Source organism: Erythrolamprus reginae, chromosome 6 (genome assembly GCF_031021105.1).
Source record: "Erythrolamprus reginae isolate rEryReg1 chromosome 6, rEryReg1.hap1, whole genome shotgun sequence".
NCBI lineage: Eukaryota > Metazoa > Chordata > Lepidosauria > Squamata > Dipsadidae > Erythrolamprus > Erythrolamprus reginae.
In genome coordinates, this window is record NC_091955.1 from 46,292,607 (window position 1) to 46,310,037 (window position 17,431).

At 36.3% G+C, this 17,431-nt stretch overlaps 1 protein-coding gene across 1 annotated transcript in view; it reads right to left on the bottom strand.

Annotated features, from left to right (window-relative positions):
* Positions 1–8,008: 8,008 nt before the first annotated feature.
* PTPRB (protein tyrosine phosphatase receptor type B) overlaps positions 8,009–17,431 on the bottom strand; it is a 92,856-nt gene continuing 83,433 nt past the window's right edge. Inside the window, 1 exon segment of the mRNA XM_070755704.1 lies at positions 8,009–9,362. Within this exon segment, the coding sequence (XP_070611805.1) occupies positions 9,340–9,362 (23 nt within the window). The 3' untranslated portion in view covers positions 8,009–9,339.

Here is a 17,431-nt window from a genome sequence, read left to right on the forward strand (position 1 = left end):
TTATTATTATAATTATAGTTATAATTAAGTTATAACTATAAATTTATAACTTAAACAGATTTGTAGAGAGAATTTTGAACTTATTGATTATCTGAACTATAAGATTATTATAATTATAGTGGTAAAGAAAAACAGGGGGAAAGGGAAAAGGGATATAATAAGGCTATGATTATTAAAGGAAGATTCATATGGGAAAAATAAATAGTACTGATTATGATTAATATATATATATATGGAAGTATCTGGGATTTCAACTGAATCGATTAGGGAAGATTATTATTTTCAGAAATATCGTGAAAACAAATAGATGAAAGATTATTACACTGAGATGATTTGTGAAAATCAGATTAGGGATTATTATTATATTGGGCATGGTAGTGAAAGTTATATAGAGTAAGGAAGAGTATTATTGGGAATGACAGTGAAATTAGATTAAGGAAGATTATCACACTGAGTTCAACAGTGGAAGATATATGGAATAGGGAAGATACATAGATTAGGGGAAATATATAGATTAGGGAAGATTATCACACTGTGAATGGCAGTGAAATCAAATAGATTAGAGAAGATTATTACACTGGGAATTACAGTGATATATACACTAGGGAAGATTATTACATTGGGTTTGACAGTGGAAATTATAGATTAGGGAAGATTATTACACTGGGAACGACAATGAAAAACATAGATTAGGGAAAATTATTATTGTACTGGGATTGATAATGGAAGATACTTTCAGTGAAAAATAAATAGAAAAATATGTTACAATATAATTATGATTTGCTAAATTAGAAATGATATATTTGTAAAATGAATGATATAATGTTTAAGGACAGAAAGAAGATAATATAATTTAAATTCTTAATAATAACCTCCCACCCCCCTGTATTGCTATTGTTTTAGTAGAAAAAAGCAAATAGCCAAGAGAAATTTTGATAGTTAATAACATTTTGAACCCAAATGAGAAGAGAAAACAATCTTTGAAATCCGGCTGACAAAATTAGAAAAGGAGGTAGCACAAGATAAATGATGTATACCAAACCAAAACAGATATATAATTAAGAATTTTGATTAAGAATTTGGTAATTGATACTATATTGTATTGTATTCTAATTTGAAGGTATGTGAATTTGTATTTCTGTAAGGTGTAGAGGAAATATATATATATATATATATATATATATATATATATATATATATATACTAAAATAAAATAAAATAAATCAGCATAGTAACATAACATAAAAACTATCAACACAACTATCCTATATACATCCCATATACAGTAGTACCTCTACTTAAGAATGCCTCTACTTAAGAACTTTTCTAGATAAGAACCGGGTGTTCAAGATTTTTTTGCCTCTTCTTAAGAACCATTTTCTACTTAAGAACCCGAGTCCGGAAAAAAATCCCAGGATATTTGAAAGCGGCATGAAGGTCCGGCCAGTTTCCTGCCATTCCCCCTTTAATCCTGGTCATCTCAGGCTGCCAGAGGAGCCTTTTGGTGGTGCTTAAGGAGGCTTTGGCTGTCTAGAGCGAACAAAGCATTTTCCTTTCTCTGGGTGGTTGGACAGGGAATAAACCTCTGCCAGCACTCAGAGAAAAGAAATGTTCCCTTCGCTCTGGGCAGCTGAGGAGTCACCACAGCGAAGGAAAGGTGCTGGCTACAAAGTGAGCGAGTGAGAAGAGAAGGGAGCCCTTCATCATGGGAAGGAAGAGGCAGCAGGTAGCAGCAGTAGCAGCAGCCAGTATATGGGAGGCAGCCTTGCCCCAGGTGTATGGGAGGCGTGTGCTCCTCCTCGCCACCTCAGAGTCCCTCTTTTTTTTTTTTTAAGCCTTAAAGTTTTGGATTTTTTGGATTCCCCTCACCTCACTTTCTTCCTTTGGCAGCGACTGTCCTCCTCCTCTTCCTCCTCCTCCTCCTCCTACCCAAATTCCAAGCTTTAACTTTTTCCTAATGGGTTTGCACACATTATTTGCTTTTACATTGATTCCTATGGGAGAAATTGCTTCTATTTAAGAATGTTTCTACTTAAGAACCTGGTCATGGAATGAATTAAATTCTTAAGTAGAGGTACCCACTGTATTCTGAATCTCATGTCTGATGAAATAACCAGATTCTCAAAGTTGTTTTAAGGGCTACCAGCCTTGGGTGTAATCCAATCTCTAGGGGGTTAAGTTCCAAAGAGCAAACACCACAATAGAAAAAAACTCTCTTCCTATTGTAGGCCTGAAAGGAATATCCTATACAGTACATATACTGATAATGAAGTTCCTCTTAACAAATCGTATTACTCTTAATGGGTTTGATCTCAAGGAATGTAAAGTTGATAGAATTGCACAAAACCCATAGCCTAATGTGTTATTGTTTCTGTTTTAGTATCTTAATACAATACATACCATTTTTTAATACCTGAGGTGCTGCTTTTCAAGGAAAATCTATACACTGTTACTAAAGTGCTAAATTATTTTTTGACAGCATTAAGTGGTTCTTACTTGGTTAAACCCATGCTATGTAAAGGCATTCTTAATATCTCAGATATTGAAATGAGTGGCCACTGTGGGCATTATCTCCTTGGAAACCATGATTTATACGCTGTAGAATTGTCTTCAGAGCAAATAATAGTGCAGTATTATCTCTAATTGCTTCCATAACTATTTTTTTAATGATAAAACAATGAAATACCTTAATCAGGGCTGCCCCAAAAATCTTTTAATCAGCACAAAAGTGACTACAATAAATAGATTTACAAACAGTTCAAATTGTCCTGTATAATTTCTTGCTGTCTGAGAGTTTCAAATTTTGCTTTTATACCAGTTGTAATTTATGGAACCTTTATGGATTTGCATAGCAAATTAAAATTGAATTGATTCTTTAAAGCTATAATGGACTTTATAGTTGCATTGAACAAAATTTAAAAACCTCACACAATTAAAAGTTTATAGTTGCAGACTCAGAAACGCACACGCAAACACGCTGTCTCACAAGCATACACATGTATTTAACATTTTTATACATGTCAATCACAGTAACAACTATTATTAAAACTCACTGATTAGTGGAAGATGTTAATAATATATTTAAAAATACTCAATATTTTTTTAAAAAATCCTTTATAGACAGAATGTATTTATTAGCCATTATTTTATTTTTTTGCAGGACTGGGTTATATTCAAATATGTCATTGCTGTTTTTGTTGTGTTACTTGTAAAAGATTATTTTCTCTCTTTATATTTTCTGTATAACAGAAGTGATTCTTGTAAAGAGTTTCCTTTCTCTGAATGAAAGGCTAATAAATATTGGATTAGGCATCCTAAATCATACTGATTATTCATTTTGTAGTTTTTAATCCTGTACCAATTTTCTTTATAAATAGCAATATGGTATTTACTGATTAAGTATAGCTTAACGAAGTTTTGGATTGCTAAATAAAGCTTGCCAAATTAGTTTTATATTTTGGGACATATGCATAGCTTGGTGTGTGGCAGTAGTTTCTTCAGACTGTATCTATATTTTTTTTAAAATTGGAGAAGCTGTTGGACTAAATTATTTTCCCTCACAAAGCTGTGGACTTGTTAAATGTCTATTTTTTGTGAAATGCGTTATTAAACGATTATAAAAATCCTATTTTAGTAGTTGTAAAGCAATGTTCACTAATCTTTGCATAGTGTTCTACATACTCAGTTGGATATTTGCACAGCATAATAGGATGCTGGATTTTTATGTAACATTTACATAATTTTACTCTCTTATTCTTTTACCTATTACTCCTGGAATGCTGCTGATGTATGGAATTATTTTATTCATTTTTTTAATGCTGCCCTTCTCCTTAGACTTAGGGTGGCTTACAACATCTTAGCAATAGCACTTTTTAACAGAGCCAGCAATATTGCCCCCAAAATCCGGGTCCTCATTTTACCCACCTCGGAAGGATGGAAGACTGAGTCAACCTTGAGCCGGTAATGAGATTTGAACCGCTGACCTGCAGATCTACAGTCAGCTTTAGTGGCCTGCAGTACTGCACTCTACCTACATTTACTTCTAATGATATTTTTTACATACAAAAGCATTCCAAATCTTTTCATTCATCTGTATTGTATTAAGTGGAATGTTGCTTATTTATTAGATTTATGTGCTGTCCATCTTGTCTAGCAGCAACTCTCATACTTGAAGATGTTCATATTTATGCAATCACAAATATAACTGTGATTTACTACATCAGTGATATAGTTGTGATTTATGCAATCACAAATATCTTTATATATACAGGGACAAGCTGCACACTTACCAGCATAGATGATATTAGTTGGATAATGAAACATCTTCAAGCAAACAACTAAAACCAGAGAGTACCAAACACTCCACAGTTCAACCGTGAGCTAGGTATTCTGTTTTAATGAAATCAAAAGGACATAATGCTGAAATGTTGGAAGCCAGAGGCTGATGTAGTCTTATTTGTGGACTGCATATACAAAGGAGAGAAATTAGAAATGATGATTGCCTTTTGTAATCTCTGATAGAGTTTGTAACATGAATGTACAATACAGAATGCTTGCCCTCACATCATATTGTATATTGCTGGCTAACAGAAATAATTATATTATTACAGTAGATAACATAAAAGTATAGGATATAATTTATACAGTACTATTTATATTTTTTTCAAAGCCACATGTACTACCATATTTTTCGGAGTATAAAATGCACCAAAGTTTTGAGGGAGGAAAATAGGGAAAATAATCTGCTTAGCATCCTTAGTCTGGTCAGCTTCAGCACATTATTTTATCCCCTGGTTAGAGCTTTACAAAAACTTATTTAGAAAGAGTAACAATGAAAGAGCTTGCAAGTAAGAGCTGGGAACATTATTAGGACCTGGAAAGAAACAAATGGAGCAAGTAGAGCAATGGAAAAAACCCTGCAAAGATTTAGGGTTTTGAAAACATACTTATTTTCAGAGAGTAACAATGAAAGAGCTTGCAGGCTATAAGAGCTGGGAACATTGTTAGCACCTGGTTAGGGTTGGAAAGAAACATCTGGAGAAAATAGAGAATGGAAAAAAAATCAAAGACAGGGTTTGGAAAAAAATTATTGGTAGAGAGTAACAATGAAAGAGCTTACAAGCTGTAAGAGCTGGGAACATTTTTAGCACCCGGATAGAGCTGGAAAGAAATTTACTCGGAGCAAGTGAAAAAACCCCTGCAAAGACTTAGGGTTTGGAAAACATTCTTCACAGAGAGAAACAATGAAAGAGCCTGCAAGGTAAGAGCTGGGAAGATCGTTAGCAGCTAGTTGGGCTAGGGGGATAGGGAAGCTACATTCAGAGTATAAGATGCACCCTAATTATCACCTCTTTTAGGGGGGAAGACGGTGCGCCTTATACATCGAAAATTATGGTAATCTGCCATTGTATTATTGGTAAATATTGTCAGGCTTTTTCTCTTTTTGTTTTGCTGTCCAGCTATCATTGTTGTAAATTTTATCTCTCCTCTTGAGGTTAAAGTCTTTGTTATTTTGGGAAGGGAAGAGACAGCTATGCAAGTTTTTTTCTGCTCTCAAGCACTCATATTTTTCATCTATGTTGAATATGCAGTCATATAAAATGTGCATAAATGTACTCTACCATGTAGAATTTTACATTTTGAAAGTCATACTGAGACTACATATTCTAGAGAACACATTCTCCAGGCTTCACTTTCCTCTACTAAATGCCACACTCTGGCTAAATGATCTCGTAGGCATATTACTTGCAGACTGAGAGGAGGAATTATATTATACAGCCCATCATTCACAATTATAATACACACATCCTATATCAAGGATGTCCGAGTGTAATAAATGATGAAAGAATAAATACTCTTATTCAAGTAAGCTATGAATTAAAAGCAGGTTCATACAGGGACTGAAGCATTTGAGAACTATTAGAACATGGTGGAAGCATTCACTATGTAGAGTTCTGAAGAGTAAATTCTGTAGTGTAAATTCACTTAAATTTGGTTCACATTTTACAGATGTATTGTGGGAGTTTTCTTTCAGCTACTCACTGCATTTTGTTATGACAATGCACCTGGTCTGCAAAATACTAAAAATGAAACCGCGTCTGCTCCATCTGTCTCCTTGGCGACAAGGGATCGTGCTGCTTCTGAATTCCTTCTTCTCCCATGATAGACACTTATTCTAAATTTAACTTTTGGTAGGATTTTTTGCTTATTAGTAGATAATATAAATTGATATATTTTTTATATCGCCCAGCTGATATAAAATATATATTTTGGCCCTAACAGAAACCTATTCAGTTTTTAGCATTTTCCATTCAAAGACCCATTCAGTTCTTCTATTCAACTGTTCCATATTCCAGCTAAATAATTTGAGGACATCATTATGCAATTTTACTATTATTTGGAATACTAAGTAGAACACTAGAAAAACTGTTTGAAAACCTGTGAAGTATAATAACTGCTTGAGGTTGATAATTGTAATCTTTCACCTAATCAATTTTTTCATACAATATGTATTGTTATGGGGAAATGTTTTCCTCTTGAAACAGAATTTATTATGAAAGCATCAGAAGAACACTTCAGTAATCAACTCTAACATATTTGGAATTTCATGAAAATAATTAAATTTCATTGTATGGTGGAGATACATAATATTCTCATTTTCCTTAAATTACCTAGATTGTAAGACAGTCAGATAAGATAGTAATCATCAAGGAAATATATATTTTTGTTGTAATAAAGATAAAGATTTCCCCTCTCCAGTTGTATCTGATTCTATGGAGCAATACTCATCTCCATTTCTTAGCTCAGGGAGCCAATTTTGTCTGAAGATACTTCTGTGGACATGTAGCCAACATGACTATAGCTGAAGGATATAGAATGCTGTTAACTTCCCACCAAAGAGGTACCTATAAATTTAGTTCCACTTGCTTGCTTTTGAACTGCTACTGTAGATTGGAAGTAGTTCACCCTGCTGTGTGGCACTTGGGTCACGAACCTGGGCTGTCAAGCTCAGCATCTTTAATCACTTTATCTAATTTGTTATAAAATATCCTTAAGGTAACTTTGCAACTTTCCTTCTATTATTTGATCTGAAGGTTTTGTTCACCAATCATTTATTTATTTACCTATCAGAAAGTAACTTGGTGAGACTATTTTCTACATAAATACATAAAAGTTTAGTCTACATTGCATTTACAGTGACATCACTTTTTATTTCCTGCTTATCTTAGTTATATTTATTTATACAATGGTACCTCTACTTAAGAACTTAATTCGTTCTGTGACCTGGTTCTTAAGTAGAAACGTTTGTAAGTAGAAGCAATTTTTCCCATAGGAATCAATGTAAAAGCAAATATTGTGTGCAAACCCATTAAGAAAGAAATAAAAGCTTGGAATTTGACTGGGAGGAGGAGGAAGAAGAAGAGGAGGAGGACAGTCGCTGCTGAAGGAAGAAGGTGAGGTGAGGGGAATCAAAAAAATCCAAAACTTTAAGGTTTTTGCCTTTCTGCGTCCAGACGCTCCAGGAGGAAACCTTGCACCAGGTGTATGAGAGGCAGCGCGAGGGAAGTGAAGTGGTTTATTCCCTCTCCAAGTGCCCAGGGAAAGGAAAATGCTTCATTCGCTCTGAGTAGCTTAGAGTGAAGGGAGCATTTCTTTTCTCTGGGTGCTGGCAGAGGTTTATTCCCTGTCCAATCACCCAGAGAAAGGAAAATGCTTTGTTCGCTTTGGACTGCCAAAGCCTCCTTAAGCACCACCAAAAGGCTCCTCTGGCAGCCCAGAAAAGCCCGAGATTGCTGGGATTAAAGGGAAAATGGCAGGAAACTGGCCAGGCCTTCATGCTGCTCTCAAATTTCCTGGAAAATTTTTCTGGGCTCGGGTTCTTAAATGATTCTTAAGAAGAGGCAAAAAAATCTTGAACACCCGGTTCTTATCTAGAAAAGTTCTTAAGTAGAGGTGTTTTTAGGTAGAGGTACTTTTTCTATTGCTATAGTGTTGTTATTTAAATCTGTTTTTTCTCTTGTTGTTTTTTTTTACTATAAATGTGAAGCTCAGACATCTTACTGGAAAAATGGCATACAAATGAGTCAAGCAAAGAAATAAAATTAATCAGAAATTTTGAATATTGTTCAGAAATGTCAGATCATAGAAGAAAAATGTGAATAAACCATTCATGCAAGTAAACCCAGGGTTTGTTTTTAAAATCATAAAATGGCTATTGTTAATTTTTTTCTACCTACAAAAGTGCTGTCAAAATATTTAGAGGTGATGAATAATATTACTTACATTTTCCTTAAGCTGAAGAAACCCTCTCTTTCAATATTAGAGAGTCTTTCATCAGATTAGGATTTGATTTTGTATAATGACCAAATTGTCCCAAAAAATTTTTCACAGAGAGTTTGTAAGATTTTATGCAAAATGTATTTTATGCTTTATGCTTGAAAAAAAGTTTGTTCTACCATAGCACTTAAATTGAAAGTTAACTGAAAGCTTTTGGTTATGTTTTAATCTGACATTTGCAACAACATAAGACATATAGCCGATTTCACTCTTTTCTCCATTTCCAAAATTCAGCTAGATGGGCAATGACTCTGGCTGTATCAGGGGCAATGTTGCTTTTCAGTCTGAGTTTAGGCCTTCCTTGTTTCCTTACTTTCTCCCTCCCACCCTCCTTCGTTCTCTGCCAAGCTCTTCAAAGGCGATTCTGTGACATGCACAACAGTTTTGAAAGTAGAGGGATACTCGAATTGCAGAAACAGCTATATTGATTCTACTCCCCTTGACTTCTGTGGTTTGAGATAGCTACCTTACATTGTGCCATGAAGAAAATAGTATACTTATTTCTGTAACTCTGTGGGCTCTCAATAGGTTTATTAAGGCAAAACCCATTTTTTTCAAAAGTCTAGGAAACCCGACTTTGTTGGAGAGCTTGGGATATGCAGTCTGTATTTTACATGTGTACAAAGATGGCTAGAATAAGATACAAACCATATGTTAGATTTCAAGGATCATTTTTTGGGGGGGGATCACATGTCTTTATACATTTTCAGCATAAGATAGTTTATAAGGAATATTTCATTAAAATAACTTTAACATAGAAAAATAGTATTATCTGAAGAATAATATAAACAATATAGATAAAACGTATTTACATATCAAAAAATATTTATCTACAACAATATCTATTATATTTAAATTATGTATTTTAAAATATCACCAGACTAATAAATTATACACAGCTTCAAATACGTCTGGCACTTATAGTGCATAAAATATTTAAAAAACTTAATTTAAAAAAACCTAACAGATAGAACTGCAAAAAAGCAGGAATCTGTTTGAGCTTTAGTGCCTTGAATAAACAGCATCTGAAACCAAAAGAAAACTGTAATTAGAAAAGTACAGGTAATGATTTTCAATGTAACCCAGTGAATACATTCTTATGAAAGTACATTAGTGATTGTATGGAGTAAAATATAAATAATATGACACCATAAATAATATACCGTATTTTTTGGAGTATAGGACACACATATTTTTCGGCGTATAAGACATACTTTTTTTGGCCCCCAAATGAAGGTGGAAATGTTGGTGCATCTTATATACCAAATAAAACCATTTTTGGTCTCTTAAAGTCCCACCTCTGCATTCCATTTTGGTGATGAAAGGCAAAAACATCCCTGTTTTTTGCAAAAAGAGGGACATTTTTTTCAAAAACAAGGGCATTTTTGCCTTGACCCACTCCCTAGGAGCCCTCTGAAGGCTGCCCAAACCCTCTGCATGCCCTGTTTTTGCAAAAAAAAAAAAAGGGGGGGTGGTGGCAAAAATGGGCCATTTCCCCCCAAAACAGGGGTGCTTTTGCCTTCCAATTACCCCATCTAGCATGACTGGAGGAGGAATTCTGGGAGTCTTAAAGCTGTCAAGTCTGAAGTACATGGTTGTAAAAAGTAAACAGTACATGGTTGTAAAAACAATTCTGCTACACTGGTATTTTATTAAATAATAAAACTTAATTACTACACAATTTCAGAATATTTTTCAGAATATTTTTTCCCTTGTTTTCCTCCTCTAAAATCTAGGTGCGTCTTATACTCCGAAAAAATTGGTAGAGACCATAAACAATATAGAACTATAAAATGTAACTTTATCTTAGAATAATAGCCAAAACTTAACCCCCCCCAACTATAAGAAAAGCAGGAATTCAGCAAAAGGGATTTTTTTTTCCAGATTTGCTAGGAATTGTATTACAATATAGAGATTTGTAATTGTAACAGAGAATTTTCAACAGCTTTAAATTAAATCACAAAAAGAATGAAAAATTATAGAAGTTAAACATGTCTGTGTATTTATGTATAATGTATATTATACATAAATACAAAGTATTACAAAATACTTTGTAACACAAAGTATTACAAAATTTACAGGTGTTTCTTTCTCTGTAAAGTTCATTAATCTCTTCGATCCAACTCAGTATAATTTAACAAGGCTAACATAATAGAAGTTCCTGGATGATGTACAGGTTGTTAATCAAACAGATTGTGAATACTCAACAGGGCTGATTATTATTTAGGTCCTTCCTGTAATGTGTAAAATGAAAGAATTTTAATTCTTTTGTGTATGCCTTCCCACAGGAGCAAAATTTTAAGTGTGAAAAGAGAGAATAGCAAATCACTGTTTTTTGTTAAGATGATTTGTTTGTATAAGTAAATGTGTCAGATTTTGCTTGTACAACATAAATTCCAGAATGCCTGGCCGGTGCTTCACTCCCCGGCCCGGATTTGCTGCAGGGCCAGAGAGACACGGCCCTTCGGCGTAGCCGCCATCTTGGGAAGGCCGAGATCTCGCGAGATTTCGCGAGATCTCAGCCAGCTTCCGGAAGCTTCGGCCTAGCCGATGACGTCGTCGGGGGCGGAGCCTGTCAGTCCTATAAAAGGGCTAGACAGGCTTCAGGGCCTCCTTTTCGCCCCGTGATGATGAAGCGAACACCCAGCCGGGGTTTGCTTTCCTGCGGCAGCCATCTTACGATCTGCCTCGTGGCATCAGCCATTTTAGGCTGCAATGTTTGGAGGCCCGGTTTGGTGTCGTGTGGGTGGAAAGCCATGGATCCCTTTAGTTTAAAGGGGGTCTTCTTCCCGGACGGGAGCCTTTCCCTTGGGGGGTCTTTTCTCCTCCTTTTCTCCTCATTTTGGCTGTTTTTGACTGTCATTGGGGGTGTGTGTGTTGAGGCCTAGTAGGCCTGGTTAGGGCCTGTTATTCACAGGCCCCGGGCTCGAGGGGTGGGCTTCCCCTTTTTGGGAGAAGGCTGCTTGGCCTTATTAGATCTCCAGGAAGGATTTCCTTTGAGCAATTCCCAAGCAGCAAGGGTTTTTTTATTTGCTCCCTTTCTGAGCCATCCTGTCTCAATGACTCCCAAAAGGCAGAAGCCTCTACCATCACCTACAGAGACGGGGTCGGCCTAGGAGGGCCTTGAGACCCTCTGCTAGGGCCCGGCTGATTCAAGCAGATGCTCAATCTGGGGTCAGTAGAGCGGGCAGGATGAGGGGTCCTCCTACACCTGATTCTAATATACCTGCTCATTCCTGGTCCAGGATCATCGAGAGGCTGGATGATTGATTGCGCACGCGCCGATGGGTTTCTAGGCATTTCACCTCTGGCTCCGAATAAATATAAAATGTAAAGAGTTTTCTCCCCCTTAAAAAGACTATAAATCTTCGTTAGAAAAAAATAGGAGAAACAGGAATCTGCCGGCATCAAAGAGAATTTGAAGATTTACGATTTCAAGCAAAGACGGAGGTGCTTTCGCTATAACAAGGAAGTGATAAGTGAGTACAATAAATCTTAAAATGGCGGAGGGAGGGAAAAAAGAAGACGTCTCCAGCCTGGCTAACATTGAAAAAAAACTGGATAAACTGCTGGATATTTGTAGTGGATTTGAACAGAGATTTAATAAAGTTGAGACAAAAATGGAACAGCTGGACTTAGAAGTTAAACAAATTAAAAAGGAGGGAGATTCTTCTGCTGGAAAGATACTGGAAGTTGAGAAACAAGTGATGGATTACGATGGAAAAATAAGACAAATAAATGATAGAATCGCAAATTTGGAGGACAGACAGAGAAGGAGGAATTTGCGTTTATGAGGGTTCAGAATGGATTCGGCCTCTGATTTTAAGTTAACAGAAGCTGTCTGTGCTTGGTTAAATAAACAGACAGGCGTGCATGTCAGCGTGGAGGAGCTGTTGCGTGTTCACTGGGCAGCCCCCAGAAGAGACGGCAGACAGAGAGATGTGATCATCGCTTTCCTCAGTGAAAAAAAAGCAGAGATGATTTATAAAACTTTGAAGACTTCTACGAGCCTTAAACAAGACGGAAATGAGATAAGGGTTCTGAGGGATCTTTCCTGGGAAACCCTGAGAGCGAGAGCTGTGTTGAAACCAATTGCAAGCCGGCTATATCAAAGTGGAACCAGATTTAGCTGGGGCTACCCAGTGGCCATCTTGGTGTTCCAGGACAAATGTACAGAGCACGTTCATTGGAGGAGGGAAAGGCTTTATTGGATCAACTGGGGATTAAGTTTGATGAAACTGGAGCACTAGCATATGAAGGAGAAGAGGCTTTTGACGGTCGGAGTACCCCAGATGAGGAGGAAAGACGAAGGGAAGAGCAGCTGAAGGAATTAAGCGGGCAGGTGGAGGCCATCAGAAAGGAGCAGAGAAGAACACGGGCTCTGCGTGAGAAGAGAGCCAGAAAGTGATGGTGTTTGGTCCCTTGTCTTGTTGTGGGGGGGGGGGGGAAGGAAAAGGAAAAGAATTATTACTATTACTATTACTATTATTGTTGTTATTATTATTATTTTCTTGGAGATGCCTTGGGATTCCTGTATATCTGCCATTCAGTGGGGGAAGTCTAAGGGGGAGAAAAAGGTGGTTTAAGAATTTAAAATTAAAGAAGAAATTAAAGAAGGAATTATTTAAAGGAGAAAGGAGGGGGGGAGAAATTTTTCTCTTTAATAAAATTAAAAAGGGCTGAAAGAGGAGCTAGTTGAGTGGGAACGCAATCCAGATAATGTGCCTCATGTATGGGCAAGGTTTTTTCTTGTCTTCTCCCCTCTCAGTGGGGGGAGCACAGGGGGAGGCACGTGGGGGGGGGGTAATAGGGGTAAGGAAAGGGGAAAAATGTAAACCAAGGGCAAAACAAGAAGGGAAAAGGGTGATTTTGGTATATTATGACAGAGTGTAAGATAATCGTTTTAAATGTGAATGGTTTGGGATCGGATTTGAAACGTTTTAGGATATTAAGGATGGCTAAGCAATACAAGGTGGATATTATGATTTTGACAGAAACACATAAAAGAAGGGGAGGAAGGGATAACTTGATTAATGATAGAAATTGGAAATGGGTGTTTGAGTCGAGAGGAACACAAAATAGTCGAGGCACAGCAATTCTGATTCATCAGAGGGTTAATTTTGAAGAGGTGGGAATTCAGAAAGATAGAGAAGGAAGGTGGATATTTGTTAAAGGGAAAATAAATCAAAAGAAGCTGACATTAGCAGCAATTTATGCCCCGAATGTGAAAACAAAACAATTTATAATAAATACTAAGAAGAAGTTAGACAACTTTAAGGAGGGCTCAACTTTTTTGGCAGGAGATTTTAATATGCAATTAACAAATGGGACTGCAAATAGCAGGATGTTACATTTAAATAGACTTAATATGGTGGATCTACATGCAGATATTTTAAACAGAGCTACATATTATTCAGCAAGACATCACACATTTAGCTGCATAGACTACATATTAATGAATAGGGGAGGCAATATACAAGTTAAAAAAGTAGACATTAAAAGTATATGGATATCAGATCATGCCCCACTAATGGCAGAATTGGAAATAGGTCAGGAACAAAATCAAAAAATTTGGAGATATAATGCAGTTGTAACTGCTAGGGAACAAGATAAAGAGAAATTGCAAACAGAGTTATCAGAATATTTTAGAATTAATGATGTGGGTGGTATTAAACAATCAATTGTATGGGATGCATGTAAGGCCTTCATGAGGGGACAATGTATATGTATGGAAGCAGATATTAGGAAGAGGTGGGGTAGAGAGAGGGAAAGGAAGATAAGGGAAATAGATTTGATACAAGAGCAGTTAAGATTAACGAAAAGTAGAGATTGGAATAGTTTGTTGAAATTGAAAAAGAAACAGTTGATGGTGTATGATGAGATTAAATGGAATAAGATGAGAATGGCGATGCGACAAAAAATACAGAGCTGGGGGACAAGATCAATGCAGCAAATGGCGAGATATCTGAACAAGAGGAAAGAAAAATCATGTATTTTAGCATTGAGGGACACCAGTGGAGTGGTTAGATATGGTAATGACCAGTTAGAGGAGATAATGAGGAAATATTATGAAGATTTGTATAAAGAGGAGCAAGTGAAGATAGGAGTCCTCAAGGTTGGGAAAATAGTAAGTGAAGAAGATAAACAAATTTTGAATGCAGAAATTACACAAGATGAAATTGCTAGAGTGATTAAAGGGTTAAAACAAGTCAAAGCACCGGGCCCAGATGGGTTTACAGGGGAATTCTATAAAACTTATGTGAATGTTTTGTTGCCGCATTTGGGGAAATTGTTTAATAATATATTGTCAAATCGTGATATCCCGCAGACATGGAAGCTTTCAGAAATTGTTACCATTCCGAAGATGGGTCGAGATTTAAGAGAGCCTGGGTCTTACCGTCCGATCAGTTTGGCAAAATCAGGATTATAAAATATTTATGAAAATACTGGCAAATAGATTAGAAAATATTTTACCAAAAATAATTGAAGAGGATCAATATGGATTCGTGAAGGGAAGGAAAATAAGTGAACCAATTAGAAATGTAATGAATGTGATGCACCATGCTACCGCTACTAAAAGGAAATTGGGAATTTTGAAATTAGATGTTTATAAAGCGTTCGATAAAGTTAACCATAGTTATTTATATAAATTATGTAACAAATTAAATATGGGGGGAAAAATTTTGTGAAACTATAAAAGAGATTTATAAAGGAAATGAAGCATATATAAGAGTGAATGGACAAAGAACGCAGAGTATTAAAATATTAAACGGCACCAAGCAGGGATGCCCTTTGTCTCCAAAATTATTCGTAATAGCAATAGAGACCTTAGCTAATAAGATAAGACAAGATAACACTTGGGCAGGATATAGAATAGGGGAATTAGAAATGAAAATAAATTTATTTGCAGATGATGCAATTATATTGACCCAGACCCCGATGGAGATGATTAAAGGTATAATAAATATTTACAAGAGTTTAAGCAGGAATTGGGACTGTCGGTTAATATGGAAAAATCAGAGATTATGTGTTTAAATATAGATCCGAGAGAACAGATAGAAATTAGGAAAGAATCAGGGTTGAAATTAGGACTTAAAAAAAATAAAATATTTGGGGAATTTGGTTATTGAAAAACCCAGTGAAATGAAAGAGATTAATTATAGATTAATATGGAGGAAAATGTTGAAACAGATGAGGAGCTGGAAAGATAAAAAGCTAAGGAGACTCTCTAAAATAAGAGCTTTAAAAATGATGAAAGCTCCCAAGATGATGTACCTATTTCAGGTGCTGTCGGGGGGGCCTATCGGTATGTAAGGTTAAAGAGTGGGACAAAAAATTAAATTATTGGATTGAAGAAGATAAGAGACCAAGAATAAGAAAAAAGTGGTTAATTGCGAATGAAAAAGAGGGGGGATGGGGAGTTCCATGTTTGGAGCTGTATAGGAAGCTTTTCAAATGGAAAGGTTAATGGAGTTGCAATTAAGTGAAAATAATGGGCGAAATTGGAAAAAACAGATAAACGGGATGAACAATAGAGAATTAATTTTTAGGAAGTGGAATAGGAGTGATATAGGTAAATTAATAGGCCCAATGAAAGGGACTATGGAAATTTGGAAAAAATGGCAAGGGAAAATAGGATTATATAAATCTAAACTGTCATCGCTTTATGTAATAAATAGAGAAAACGAAATTAACTTAAATAGGGTTATAGGAGAGTTGAAGGGAAGAGGGATAACTAAGATAGAACAGTTATACGAGAAGGATGGCAGGCCAAGTAGAAATCGTATAGAATGGTAGTTAGGTAAGGGAAGGTGGCTACAAATAAATGCAATATGTAAATATCTAAATGAAAGGGAGAATAAAGAAGTATTATGGCGGGAGGAGACAGGGTTAGAGAAAATAATAAGAGAAAAAAGTGAGGGGATAAAGGCGCAAGCAACTAACTGCTAGTGCAGTCAGATGGGGATACGATTGATGGATTGACAAAATGGTGGCAAAATGAGATATTAGTAGAGGTACAAGAAATGGAAAATATAGTAGAAGATATAAGGAAAATTAAAAATACAAGAATTAGGGAAATAAGAAGGAAAATATTACATAAGTGGTATTTCACTCCCGTTCAATTTGCACATTTTCAGCAGAATGTCAGGGGGGATTGTTGGCATGGTTGTCAAGATAAAGGAGTGTTTATGCATATGTTTTGGGAATGCCCGATAGTGCAGGAATTTTGGCAAAAAGTGAAAGAGGATATCAATAGAATGTTAAATATACAATGGACAATCACTAAGGAAATGGCAGTACTAGTAAAAAGTAATGCGATGGGAGAATTTAGAGAAATAAAAAAAGCAGCAATAGAAAGCGCTCAGGCAGTAATAGTTTTGGGTTGGAAGGATGCGACAAAATGGACAATGCAAAATTGGTATAGGTACATGGTGGACCATATTCAATTTGAAATTATGGAAAAAAGGATAAATTTGGATAATGAAACTGAGTTGGGACAGCTGATGGGACGGTGGGACAAGGTAAGACGATATATGACGAGCAGAATCCGAGACCAAGCTACAAGAAATAAACTGGAATCACTCTATAATATGTAAACAGATATATTGCTCTTGGGTTAAGTGGATTATACAAGAAATACCCCCAATTTGGTGGTGGGGAATGTGTGTATGTCGGGGTGGTGGGCACAACTCACAATTCACTACGCACTGTTTTATGTTGTGTGATTTTAAATTGTTAAAAATCAATTTAAAAATATATTTAAAAAAAAAGAGAGGCTGGATGATTTAGATGCACGCTGGAGATCAGTATACAGGCCTCAGCTCCAGCAGCGCTTGGCAGGCCACCAGGTGAACCAGCGGCCCAGACCGGGCAGATGACAGCGACACCCAGCTCATTAGGAGCTGGGTCCTCTTGGATGGCTTCTACCCCTTTGGGGGCAGGTGAGATTGCACCACACCCAACACTTCCACTGCCCCTCCCTCTGACCGGACAGGCCTTTATGCCACCGGGTTTTGGGAGTGGGGTCAACTCAGGGGGTAATTCAGCCATCACCTGTAGTCAGATTTGGGCTTCCCCCATGGCTACTGCGGTG